This window comes from Geotrypetes seraphini, chromosome 10, assembly GCF_902459505.1.
Source record: "Geotrypetes seraphini chromosome 10, aGeoSer1.1, whole genome shotgun sequence".
Lineage (NCBI taxonomy): Eukaryota > Metazoa > Chordata > Amphibia > Gymnophiona > Dermophiidae > Geotrypetes > Geotrypetes seraphini.
In genome coordinates this window covers 133,752,464-133,766,488 of record NC_047093.1, presented here as the reverse complement: position 1 = coordinate 133,766,488, position 14,025 = coordinate 133,752,464, and the positions used below count along the sequence as shown (strand labels likewise).

Here is a 14,025-nt window from a genome sequence, read left to right as displayed (position 1 = left end):
GGTTTTATTTGTTGATACTCCTGTTCGGAATCTTGTTTGTTTTTCTGTATATAGTTCTTAGTTCTGCTTGGCTATTCGGCTGACTGAGGTAATTGGGGAGGGGCCACATGATATGTACAGTTCCAACGTTTTGTCTCAGTCTCCACCTGCTGGTCATGATGAGATATATACCTGCTTGTAAGATTAATCCTATACCAGACTGGAGAAGCTAAAAGAAAGTAAATTAGCAGGTAAGAACCTAATTTCTCCTTATCCAGGGACAGCACAACCCACCCACCTCCCTTGGTTGGCTTCTTAGCTGGCTATCTAAACTGAGGAGACGCGCGCCCTGCATCAGGCAGAAAGGCACTCGCACATGCGTGGTGCGGTCAGTCGTGAACTTTCTAAAGTTCTTCAAGCAAGATTGCTTGTGCAGCTTGTCCGTATTGGGGCTCTGTGGATAACGTCACCCACATGTGAGAATATCTGCCTGCTGTCCCTGGATAACACATGTTAAGGTAAGTAACTGGTTTTTCAAAGGTCATAAAAGTCCCATCGTCCAGTTTTAGCCAAGTTTTCACTTTCTTATATCTTGGGCTTTCTTTTAAATTTTGAAGTTATTTTTCATTTTTCTTACAGGCAGCCAAAGTTACCCTGCTGACCTCACAGGAAAGAACCTGAAAAAGGAAGATGATTCTGCCATTGACCATCTGGGGGGAGCAGAGGAAGATGCTGATATCAAGAGTGGTGAGCAGAAAAGTTGAAAGGGGACAGATTCAGAACGAATGCTAGGAAGTTCTTCTTTACCCAGCGTGTGGTGGACACCTGGAATGCGCTTCCAGAGGGCGTGATAGGGCAGAGTACGGTACTGGGGTTCAAGAGGGAATTGGACAACTTTCTGCTGGAAAAGGGAATAGAGGGGTATAGATAGAGGATTACTGCACAGGTCCTGGACCTGTTGGGCCACCGCGTGAGCGGACTGCTGGGCACGATGGACCTCAGGTCTGACCCAGTAGAGGCATTTCTTATGTTCTTATGTTCTTATGAGCAAATAATTGCTAAGTAATAACTTCCTTAGCGCCGGCAGCAGATGAATCCAGAAACTAATGGGATAGCATACATCTACCAGCAGGTGGAGATAGAGAACTGACTCGCAGGTGTACTGTATATCTTGGATAGAGTCCCTCCTGGCCAGTCAGTATGCTCTTTTTTGCAGCAGAATGCAAACCCGGACGGAGGGAGAGAGATCTCTGGAGGTGGCTAAGCCCAGGTGACGTTGGCCCAACCACAGTTTGGTATGGGGGGAGGTCAAAAAGGGGCCAAGAGGCGCAGAGTGCTTCCCAAGGCTGATGAATTCTCCAACCCTGAGATCTCTCTTCCTCTGTTCGGTGCCGGAGGGGGGGGGGGAGGCTGGGGTGCAGGACATGGATTTAGAGGAGGCTGAGGGGGACAATCCCTCGGCATTCCGCCTGTTCAATAGGGAGGAACCGGCGACCTTTATTTATAAGGCAATGGAATGTCTGTACAGGAGGGGGGGCAGTGCCCAATTCCCTTATGGTTGGCACTGGGAAGTCTCCTAAAACCTTTCATGTGCATGAGACCCTGCAGGAGTTAATCTCAGAGCAGTGGGCTACGCTAGTCTCAAGGTAGCTAGGGCTATGCATTTGTTGTATCCGATGGCTCAGGAGAAGCAAGACAGGTTTAGGCTTCCAAAGGTGGACGCTGGTGACGGCCATAACTAGAAAAACTCCTCTACTGGTCAATGGGTATGTGACTCTGAAGGACCCTTAGGATAGGAAGATTGAGTCGTCTTTACGGTCTTCCTTTGATGTGGCAGCCCTTACTCTGCAGGCGGCTGTGTGGAGTTCTTATATGGCACGAGCTTGTCTACAGTGGATCCAGCTGTTTACGGATAGGATGGTGGAGTCTGGCGGGGCTCTGCCACCAGAATTTCCAGATGTGGAGTCAGGGCTGGCATATCTGGCGGATGCCTTTTATGGTATTGTTAAGGCTTCAGTGAAGCTGATGGCTCTATCGGTGGTGTCCAGTTGGCACCTATGACTGAGGTATTGGACAGCGGACGCTGCCTCTAAATTGCGCCTGGTGCAGCTTCCTTTTAAAGGCCAATTATTGTTTGGAGAGGACCTGGATAGGTTGGTGAAGGATTTTGGAGACTCTAAGTCTCAGAGGTTGCTGGAGGATAGGTCTAGAGGTGCCCTTCGATCCCCTTCATCTAGGCCACGTTTTCGGGATACCAGGAGGTATAGCCCAGGGAAGTCGGCATTTAGGGCGTCCTATACTGCGGCGTACTGTGCCAGGGACAGGGTTTTACAGAAGCAGCCTTCGCGCCCTGCCAAGCCCTCGGCCTCATGGCCAGATCATTCCCAGTCCTCACAGCCTGCACAATGACGGGCTATTGGCTCCTTCCACAGGTTGAAAGGGGGGAGGGTGGGTGGCCTCATTACTGGCGGAATGGGCCAAAGTTTTGTAGGGCCAGGAGGTCCTCTTTCTAGGGCTCAAAGGTTATGAATAAGAGTTTTTCTTTCCCATTGCAGATTCTTCCTGGGCATACCTGTGTGCAGGGGCCAGACAAGAGGTAGTGGGAAGTTTGCTGGTGAGCCCTGGGAGCGGTAATTCCAGTTCCTTAAGGGCAGAGGGGCCAAGGGTGCTATTCCTTTGCCGCAATGGTCCTCAGGTGATTCAATTAATTCCTCATGAAGCTAGGCCTCAAGGTGATATGTCATTGGGTTCCCCGGTGGTGAGTTCCCTGAACTCAAACAGACGTGAGGAGCAGGCTTGGGAGTGGGGAAGGCTCCTGAAGGGGTTCCCTCTCTGGCCGGTGAGAGGACAAGTATTGTTTCGACTGGATCGCTTCCCGGGCGCAGCAGGATGGATAGATCTGGGTGGTCCGCACCCTTTATGTTAGACACCTCGGAGGAGGTGGTCACAGGACATGCCATTTCGGTTTCCGGGGGCACCCGTATGCTTCACGCAAGGTCTGGTTCAGGGGGAAAATCCCTACCGCTTTGGTCTTACTGCCTGGCTATTGAAAGGTCGAGGCTGCAGCGTAGGGGATATTCTGAGCAGGTTATCTCTACTCTGTAACAAGCAAAGAAAAGGTCTACCTCTATGACTTATGCTAGGATCTGGCGGGTGTTTGAGGCTTGGTGCGCTCAGTTAGGGATTTCTCCCTTTCAGGCTTCCCTGTCACAGATTCTTTCCTTCCTGCAAGAGGGGGTTACTAAAGGGTTGGCCTACAATTCCCTTTGGGTGCAAGTGGCCTGTTACAGAGGGAAGATGTCTAATTCGGCATTAGGGTCTCAGCCAGATGTGAACCACATTCAGCCACCTTTGCGGAGGCCATGTCCGGATTGGAGTCTGAAGGCATTGCTTGGGAGTTTGCAAGGGGCTCCTTTCGAACCTTTGAGTAATGTGATGCTCAAAGATGTTACTTTGAAGGCGATTTTTATCCCAGGACAAGCAGGCAGCCTATTCTCACATATGGGTGACGTCATCCACAGAGCCCGGATGCGGACAGCCTCACAAGTAGACTGCTTGTAGAAACTAGAAGTTTTGAGTCAGCCGCACTGCGCAGGCACGAGTGCCTTCCCGCTCAGCGCAGGGCGAGTCTCCTCAGTTCTCAGTTTTCCGCGGATCCGAGAAATCCATCTTTGACTCTCTGTGTTTAACTTTGTTATTTCGTGCCTTCTCTCACCGCGGTTTCTGTTTATTTTCTTCACAAATCGCTGTGTTCTTTTCTTTATTTCTCGTTTAAAAAAATAATAATAATTTTAATTTAGTTTCTTCCGTTCGATTGGCGGGGCAGGCTGCTCGGCCGCAGTCCATGGGCTTCAACTTTGCTGTGGCTATTTTTCCTCCTATATCCCGGCCAGCGACGGGCTTCAAGAAGTGTAGCCAGTGCCAGCGTGCGATTTCCCTCACGGACCCACACCGTTGGTGCCTCAAGTGCCTTGGGCTGGACCATCAACCGAAGTCATGCGAGCGCTGTGCTACTCTTCAACCTCGAGCCCTTAAACATTGTCGGATTTTAGTGCAGAAGCTTTTCAGGATGGATTCTTCAACCACACCCTCGACTTCGAAAGTAGCCTCTGTTCCGCCTTCAACTGAGGGTCCTCCTGCCTCCACGACTCCAACCTCGAGCCTCATCAGACCTTCCTCGTTTGCAGCGGCTCTTTCCTCGAATACACTTGCTGTCTCTTCCCCTGCATCTTCAGGTCAGATAGCTCAGCAGAAAGTTCCAGTGGTGGTAATCAAACTTGCTAAGACTTCCAAGTCAAAACACATTTCCACTGCCACTTTGGAACCTCCAGTCAAAGCAGATGGTCCGGTTTCAGACGCGGATTCATCCTTGTCGGCTTCTTTCCAGACCATGTTAGAGAAGAAATTTATTCAGTTCCTAACTAATATGGAACTGAAACTAGCTACTCTAATCCAGCCTGGGCATTCTGCAGACTCCCACGAGGTCGAGCCTCTTCCTATGCCTCCGGCTGAAGCTACACACTGTATGCAGGGAGCAGAGCACAGTGCCGGACGGAAACTCAATGCCCGACAGTATGGTGCACGACCTACTGGAGCGCTGGTCCAGGACCTGACAACTAAGTTTCAATACCGAAAAATGTAAAGTCATGCACCTTGGCAGCCAAAATCCATGCAAGACTTACACCCTTAATGGTGAGATACTAGCGAGGACTGTAGCAGAATGTGACTTAGGGGTGATCATCAGTGAGGACATGAAGACTGCCAAGCAAGTGGAGAAAGCTTCATCTAAGGCTAGACAAATCATAGGTTGTATACGTAGGAGTTTCGTCAGCCGTAAGCCCGAAGTCATTATGCCATTGTATAGATCCATGGTGAAATCCCATCTGGAATACTGTGTACAGTTCTGGAGGCCGCATTACTGCAAAGATGTGCTGAGACTTTAGTCAGTCCAGCGAATGGCCACCCGGATGTTCTCGGGACTCAAGGATCTCCCGTATGAGGAACGGCTGAAATAATTGCAGCTATACCAACACGAGGAACGCAGAGAGAGGGGAGAAATGATCGAGACGTTCAAATATCTCATGGGCCGTATCGAGGTGGAAGAAGATATCTTCTTTTTCAAAGGCCCCAAGGCAACAAGAGGACATCCGTGGAAAATCAGGGGCGGGAAACTACATGGTGACACCAGGAAATACTTCTTATAGAAACATAGAAGATGACGGTAGAAAAGGGCTACAGCCCATCAAGTCTTCCCACTCTGCTTACCCACCCCCTGTCTATGCCCTAGTGACCCAATTTCCTTATCTTGACCCTCGTAGGGATCCCACATGGGTATCCCATTTATTCTTAAAGTCTGGCACGCTGTCTGCCTCGATCACTTGCACTGGAAGCTTGTTCCAATGATCAACCACTCAGTGGCGTACCAAGGGGGGGGCGGGAGGGGCGGTCCGCCCCGGGTACCAAGCCCTGAGGGGGTGCTCCCGGTCCGGTCCAGTTCCCCCCCCCTGCGCCGGGTGTCGCGTCTGGAAACAGCCTGCAGCAAGATCGCGATGCCAGAGATCTTTGCCTGCTTCGACTGTTTCCTCCGCCACGGTCCTGCCCCTCCTCTGATGTCAGAGGAGGGGCGGGACCGCGGCGGAGGAAACAGCCGAAGCAGGCAAAGATCTCTGGCAGCGCGCGATCTTGTTGCAGGCTGTTTCCCCAGGGCAGTAGCGTACCAAGGGGGGCGAGGGGGAGGTCCATCCCGGGTGCCGCCTTAGGGGGGGGGGTGCACAGCTGGCCCGGTCCCTATCGCGCTTCTACCCTCCCAGCGAAAGCAGCATCGGCGCCATTATCGAAAAAGGTAATGGCGCCAGGCCTTGGAGCACCAAGGCAGACCGCTTCTCCCCCCTCCCAGCCGAAACCCCGCTGACCATCCTATCTCTCCCCCCCCCAAGTGAACCTTTCCGACCCTCCCAGCGAAAGCAGCAAACCTCCCTCCAGTAGCGTCGGCTTTATCCTCCCTCTGCCGCATCACTGATGACGTCATCAGTAACGCGGCAGAGGGAGGAGAAAGCCGCGAAGGAGGTTTGCTGCTCTCGCTGGGAAGGTCGGAAAGGTTCACGGGGGGGGGGGAAATAGGAGGGTCAGCGGGGGTTCGGCTGGGAGGGGAGAGAAGCGGACTGCCTCGGTGCTCCATTACCTTCTTCGGGCAGCAGCAGTGTTTACAATTCGCTGCTGTTGCCGGCTTCAGGCCTTGTTCTCTGCCGGGTCCTGCCTACTTCCAGTTTTCATGAAGACAGGACCCGACAGAGAACAAGGCCTGAAGCGGGCAACAGCAGTGAATTGTGAATGCTGCTGCTGCCCGATGAAGTTCAGGACATCGGGGAAGGAGCAGGGAGAAATCGGCTGCTGGCTTGGGGGTGAGGGTAGGGAAAGAATCGTGGAAGTGGAGAAATCGGCACGATGGCTTTGTGCGGGCTAAGGGGAGAGAGAAAGAAAGGAAAAAATAAAGAGGGGGGGCCAGGAGGAGAGAAAAAGAAAGGCAGAAATAAAGAGGGGTCAGGGGGAGAGAGAAAGAAAGGCAGAAAGAAAGAGGGGGACCAAGGGGAGAGAAAGAAAGGCAGAAATAAAGAGGGGGTCAAGGGGGAGAGAAAGAAAGGCAGAAAGAAAGAGGAGGGCCAGGGGGAGAGAGAAAGAAAGGCAGAAAGAAAGAGAGGGACCAAGGGGAGAGAAAGAAAGGCAGAAATAAAGAGGGGGGTCAAGGGGGCGAGAAAGAAAGGCAGAAAGAAAGAGGGGGGCCAGGAGGAGAGAGAAAGAAAGGCAGAAATAAAGAGGGGAGCCAGGGGGAGAGAGAAAGAAGAAGGACCAGAAGAAGGACCAGAGACTCATGAAATCACCAGACAAAAAAGTAGGAAAAATTATTTTATTTTCAACTTAGTGATCAAAATGTGTCCGTTTTGAAAATTTATATCTGCTGTCTATATTTTACACTATGGCCGCCTTTTACTAAATCGCAATAGCGTTTTTTAGCGCAGGGAGCCTATGAGCGTTGAGAGCAGCATGGGGCATTCAGCGCAGCTCCCTGCACTAAAAACCGCTATCGCGTTTTAGTAAAAAGGGAGGGGGAATATTTGTCTATTTTTGTATAGTTGTTACTGAGGTGACATTGCATAAAGTCATCTGCCTTGACCTCTTTGAAAACCCGCGGAATATAAATGATAATTAACATTTTCTCTGCGTACAGCGTGCTTTGTGTTTTTAAAATTTTATTGTTGGTAGATCATTTTGACTTGGCCACAAAGGTAAGGGGGAGGGAGGGAGGGGAACTGCTGAAAGACATCTAGTAATCCTTGCAGGCTTGACTGCAGGGAATTATTTTTGTAAAATCATGTTTTGTTATGTGACTGGCATTATCTAGACTTTAATTTCTATGAATGAATAGAATGAAAATGATATAAAATTACTTGCTTGTTTTTATGTGCGTGCGCTGAAGGAAAGTGGAGAGAGAGTGGGCTGAGGATGCTGAAGGGAAATGGGGAAGAGAGTGGGGAGAAGACGCTGATTTATAAATTGACAATTGTACAGAATATTGTTTCTTTTTATACTTTAATATAAACAATTCAAGGCTTGTGTGGATGAAATCAGGTGGTTTGCGGGGATGGGGACCGAGCTTACAGGGATTAGTCCAATAAAATGGTATTTTTTTATTTCTCATTATTTGTTTTATTTTTATTTATTAATTTATAAAGTGGTGATTGTTATGTATCAGTTTTTTCAAATTTACATCTACTGTCTTTATATTTTGCACTGTATTAGAGGACATGTGTTACTGTTTTTTGTGGTGTTGCATTGTATCCAGGGTCTGGTTTCTTGGCGGATCAGTTTAACTTTTGTCTACATATTTCTATTTTTAGTTTGTGATTATTCCATTTTGGGCGAGGGTGTATCTCTGTTCTGTGTGTATGAAAAAGACATAGTTTTCAGTTGGCATTGACTACAGGACCAATTGACTGTGCGGGATCTGGCTTGTTTAGTTTTACAATGTATGTGTTGGTGTTCTAGTGCTCACTGCAGTGTTTAAGATGCAGCCTTTTCCTAGGTACACTCTTGTGGTGCGATATGTAGATTGGTACTAAAAATCATATTTTTCATATAGATGGGGGGGGGGGTGTCAAAAAATGATGGGCCCCGGGTGCCACATACCCTAGGTACGCCACTGCAACCACTCTCTCTGTGAAGAAATACTTTCTGGTGTCGCCATGAAATTTTCTGCACCTGAGTTTGAGCGGGTGCCCTCTTGTGGCCAAGGGTCCCTTGAGAAAGAAAATATCATCTTCCACTTCGACATGTCCCGTGAGTTACTTAAATGTTTCGATCATGTCTCCCCTCTCTCTTCGTACGAGAGACCCTTGAGCCTCGAGATCATCCTGGTGGCCGTCCGCTGAACCGATTCAATTCTGCGCACATCTTTATTGTAATGTGGCCTCCAAAATTGCACACAGTACTCCAGATGAGGTCTCACCATGGCCCTGTACAACGGCATTATGACTTCAGGCTTTCAGCTGACGAAACTTCTATTGATACAACCCAATATCTGCCTTGCCTTAGATGAAGCCTTCTCCACTTGATTGGCAGTTTTCATGTCTGCACTAATGATTACTCCTAAATCTCATTCTGCTGAAGTCCTAGTTAAAAGTTTCTCCGTTCAAGAAGTACGTCTTGTATGGATTTCCGCTTCCGAGGTGCATGACCTTACATTTCTTAGCATTGAAGCCTAGCTGCCAGGTTGAGGACCACCGAAAGGGTGGTTGATCGCTGGAATAATCTTCCACTACAGGTAATCGAGGCCAGCAGCGTGCCTGATTACCTGTAGTAATGGGATCGTCAGTGGGATCTCTTCACAGAGAAAGGTAGGGGAGGGTTATTGGGGTAGGCAGACTTGATGGGCCGTGGCCCTTATCTGCCGTCTATTTCTATGTTTCTGAGTGTTTGGTCTGGCATCTATGCACTCAAAGCAAGGAGTAGATTCTTTGCAAGTGCCTCAACAGGAATCCTCACACTCCATACAAGGAGCAGAGTCTTTGGGAGTGCCTCGAGATTCCTCCACCAAGCCTTCCGAGCTTTGATCCACAGCTTCTAGCCCTATAAAATTCCTTGGTAGCAACGTCTGCTTCCATCTCCGAGGCAAAGTCTCCTTGATCTTCGAGATCTGCTTCCAAGCACTACTCTCACCGGTGATCGAGACCTTCCTCGAGGCATACCTCCAGGCATAGCTCTTTTTCCAAAGAGCATCTTTCTTCAACTAAGCCTCGCTCTACACCTTCCAGCTCTACTAGATCACTAACTCCTCGATCGAGGTTCCCGCTTTCAGACCTCGAAGACTCAGCGGCTTCTATTGCTTCGTCCAAGTTTCTTATTCTTTTGATGCTTATTTTCCTACCGAAGCTTTATCTTTAACCCAGGCTGCCTTGACGTCCTTGAGTCCTTCTCGAGGCAAGGCATTAGCGGATCAGCTATCTTTCTCTTCTTTTCTTCGTCAGATGGCTGCTGACCTGGACCTTCAATTGGATGCTAGTTCTAAATAATCTAAGGAGTACCTCGAAGTCATGCATCTTCCTCAACCTCCTGCAGAGTCACTTAAGCTTCCTCTTCACAAGCTTTTATCTCAGACTTTTACACAATGCCTGGAGACTCCTTAAGCAATTCCTGCTGTCCCAGGCAAGTTGGACTCCAGGTATAAAACTCTCCATTGCAAAGGATTTGAGAATTCGCAGTTTAGACGTCGCCTCTACCAAAATGCCATGATGTCCTCCAAAGTCCTCAATTACAATTTTCATTTTGTCACTTATTTCAAGTTCCTCATTGATCTTCTTCCTAAATTTCTCAGCTATTTAGATACTCAAAAGCACTTTGAATGTCAAGAAGTCATAGCTACTCTGTCACAACTCAGATTACATCTACTTCAGTCTTCTTATGATGCCTTCGAGTTGTCAGCCAGGGTGACTGCTTGTTCTGTAGCAATGCGCCGCCTAGCCTGGCTTCGCACCATTGACATGGACCCTAATCTTCAGGACCGCTTGGCTAATATTCCTTATGCAGGCAATGACCTCTTCGATGAATCTATTGAGGCAGCCACCAAGAAATTGTCTGAACATGAAAAATCCTTTGCTTCTATTGTCAGACCAAAGCCTAAGCTAGCTCCTGCCAAGCCTGCACACCCTCCTCCAATTTTCCAGAGGCGTTTTGCTCCGAAAGCAGCTCCTTACACTTGTCCGCCTCTCAAAAAACAGCAGAATCAGAAGCAACAGAAATCTCAACCTTCTGCTGCACCTAAGGCTGCGCAGCCTTTTTGACTGTTTAAAACAGAGCATAACCTCCACCGTTCTGTCTCTGACCTCTCTTCCCTCCATTGGAGGTCGTCTCCATCATTTTTACCACTGATGGGAGACAATCACATCCGACCTCTGGGTGCTGTCAATCATCAGGGAAGGATACTCTCTTCATTTCACTCAGGTTTCATCAGAGCTTCCTCCAAGAGAGTATCCTTCCAGTCCATCCCAGACTGTCCTTCTTATTCAGGAAGCTCAAGCTCTGCTTCGTCTCCGTGCCATCAAACCAGTTCCTTTAGAACAGCAGAACAGGGGTTTTTACTCCTTTACTTCCTTGTTCCGAAGAAGACGGGCGATCTGTGACCCATTCTGGAACTCAGGGCTCTCAACAAATTTTTAGTCAAAGAAAAATTTTGAATGTTGTCCCTGGCGTCCCTTTATCCCCTTCTGGATCTGAACAACTGGTTATGCTCTCTGAATCTCAAGGAGGCCTATACTCATAGTCCCATTCATCCGGCCTCCCGTCAATATCTCAGATTTTGGGTGGGCAATCTGCATTATCAATACAGAGTGCTGCCCTTTGGCCTGGCTTCATCTCCCAGAGTGTTCACCAAGTGCCTGGTAGTGGTAGCAGCAGCTCTAAGGAACCATGGTCTTCAGGTATTTCCCTACCTAGACGACTGGCTCATCAAGGATTCCACATCTCAGGGGGTTATTGTAGCGACCCAACGGACTTCATGGTTCCTACAGAGGTTGGGATTCAAAATCAACTTTCCCAAATCACAACTTCAGCCCTCTCAGAATCTACAATTCATCAGAGCTGTTCTGGACACTATCCAACTCAGAGCATTCCTTCCGCAACAACATCTGGAAGCTCTCCTTCAACTCTGTCATGCAGTGTCTTCCCGCTCTTCAATCTCAGCGAGACACATGATGGTACTACTAGGGCACATGGCCTCCACAGTACATGTGACTCCTTTTGCCAGACTTCATCTCAGAATTCCTCATTGGACCCTGGCATCACAGTGGACGCAGGCGTGCGACCCACTTTCGACACATTGCAGTCACTCCTTCTTTAAGACAGTCTCTCCGCTGGTGAATGCTCTCTTCCAATCTCTCCAGAGGCTTACTGTTTCAAACACCCCCTCATCAGAAGGTCTTCACAACAGATTCCTCGACCTAAGCTTGGTGCGTTCCTCTCGATGATCTCCATACTCAAAGCCACTGGACCAGTACGGATCGTCAGTGTCAAATCAATCTGTTGGAACTCAGAGCGATCTTCAATGCTCTCAAAGCTTTTCAACATCTTCTTCAACACCAGGTAGTCCTCATTCGGACGGACAACTAAGTCGCCATGTACTATGTCAACAAACAGGGAGGGATGGGATCTTCCTCTCTTTGTCAAGAAGCTCTGAAGATTTGGGACTGGGCAATCCGCCACAACACCTTCCTCAAAGCTGTCTACATTCAAGGGGCAAAAAATTGCTTGGCAGACATCTTGAGTCGTCTTCTGCAACCTCACGAATGGACAGTCCATTCCTCACCCCTTCATCACATTTTTTCGCAGTGGGGAATACCTCAGATAGATCTCTTTGCAGCTCCCCACAACCACAAACTGCCTCAGTTCTGCTCCAGGATATATTCTCCTCATCGCCTCGAGGCAGATGCTTTCTTACTGGAATGGACAAATCTCTTCCTGTATGCATTCCCTCCATTCCCTCTCATTCTCAAGACTCTTGTCAAGTTGAAGAACGCTCATGCCACCATGATTCTGATTGCTCCTCGGTGGCCGAGACAACCTTGGTACTGCCTTCTACTTCAACTCAGCAGCATGGAGCCATATCTTCTACCAGTCTTTCCGTCTCTGCTTACACAGAGTCAGGGATCTCTGCTTCATCCCAACCTGCAGTCTCTACACCTGACAGCTTGGTACCTCTCAACATAACTTCTCTTCAATTTTCCCAATCTGTACAAGATATTTTAGAGGCTTCTAGGAAGTCTACCACTAGACAATGCTACCACCAAAAATGGACTAGATTTTCTACGTGGTGCATCTTTTGCGATAAGGAGCCTCAACATTCCTCCTTATCTTCTGTTCTAGATTATCTTTTGCACTTATCCACCTCTGGCCTCAAGTCTACATTGATACGAGTCCATCTCAGTGCAATTGTTGCTTTCCATCAGCCTACTGAAGGAAAATCCCTCTCTGCTCATCCAGTAGTTTCCAGATTCATGAAAGGACTTTACAATGTCAATCCTCTCAAACCGCCTCTAGTGGTTTGGAACCTCAATGTTGTTCTTGCTCAATTGATGAAGCCTCCATTTGAACCAATGTCTACGGCTCATCTTAAGTATCTCACTTGGAAAGTGGTGTTTCTCAATGCCTTCACATCTGCTCGACGAGTCAGTGAGCTGCAAGCTTTAGTAGCTGATTCACCTTTCACTGTGTTCCATCATGACAAGGTGGTCCTCCATACTCATCCTAAATTCCTACCTAAAGTGGTTTCAAAATTTAATCTTAACCAATCCATTGTTCTTCCAGTGTTCTTTCCAAAGCCTCATTCTCACCCTGGAGAATCAGCCCTTCATGTTCTGGACTGTAAATGTGCTTTGGCCTTCTATTTGGAATGCACCAAACCACACAGAACTGCTCCTCAACTTTTTAGTCTCCTTCGATCCAAACAAGTTGGGACATCCAATCTCTAAGCGTACCATCTTCAACCTAATGGCTGCTTGCATTTCTTTCTGCTATGCCCAGGCTAGATTACAACTACAGAGTCGAGTCACAGCCCATAAAGTCAGAGCAATGGCAGCTTCAGTAGCTTTCCTCAGATCTACACCTATTGAGGAAATTTGCAAAGCTGCTACTTGATCCTCGGTTCATACTGCACCTCTCACTATTGTCTGGATACTTTCTCCAGACAGGATGGCCATTTTGGCCAGAGAGTATTACAGAATTTATTCTCCTAAATTGCCAACGCTCCCACCATCCCATTCTGGTTAGCTTGGAGGTCACCCATATGTGAGAATAGGCTGCCAGGGCTTCCAGAAAGCACAACAGGTGTTATCCAAGGACAGCAGGCAGCTATTCTCAAAACCCACCCATCTCCCCTGGTTGGCTTCTCTTCTAGCTATCTGAACTGAGGAGACTTGCCCTGTGCTGGGCGGGAAGGCACTCACGCATGCACCGTGCGGCTCACACGAAACTTCTAGTTTCTACAAGCAAGTCTGCTTGCGAGGCTGTTCGCATCTGTGCTCCGTGGATGATGTCACCCATATGTGAAAATAGCTGCCTGCTGTCCCTGGATAACGCCTGTTATAGTAAGTAACTGTGCTTTCTGGTAGCCCTGGCATAGTCCAGGTGTGTGTCTGAATTGCAGCCGTTGGCCTCCTGGGATCCGTTCTTACGTTTCTCAGAGGCTGGAGTTTTGATTTGGACGGTTCCTTCCTTTCTTCCTAAGGTAGTGTCACCTTTTTATGTCAATCAGTTCCTCTTCCTACCGTCGTTCAAAGAAGAGGATTGGGGGTTGCGGTTTCCTGCTTTGCATTTGCTTGATGTACGGAGAGTGCTCTTGCACTATCTTCAGATTACTAATGATTTTCTGTGTTTGGATCATCTTTTTGTGCTCTTTTTGGATCCTAGGAAGGGTCTAGCGGCTTCCAAGGCCTCGGTGGCTCATTGGGTCCGAGAAGCTATCGCTTCCGCATATTTGTTGGTGGGCAAATAGTTGCCGGA

General features: G+C 48.4%; 2 protein-coding genes across 2 annotated transcripts in view; one reads left to right on the top strand and one right to left on the bottom strand.

Annotated features, from left to right (window-relative positions):
• LOC117367669 (zinc finger protein 493-like) overlaps positions 1-14,025 on the bottom strand; it is a 156,069-nt gene that overhangs the window by 60,793 nt on the left and 81,251 nt on the right. The window lies entirely within an intron of this gene.
• LOC117367629 (zinc finger protein 493-like) overlaps positions 1-14,025 on the top strand; it is a 34,374-nt gene that overhangs the window by 15,556 nt on the left and 4,793 nt on the right. The window contains exon 6 of the mRNA XM_033960377.1: positions 619-726. Coding sequence (XP_033816268.1) covers positions 619-726 — 108 coding nt within the window. The remainder of the gene's footprint in view (positions 1-618; positions 727-14,025) is intronic.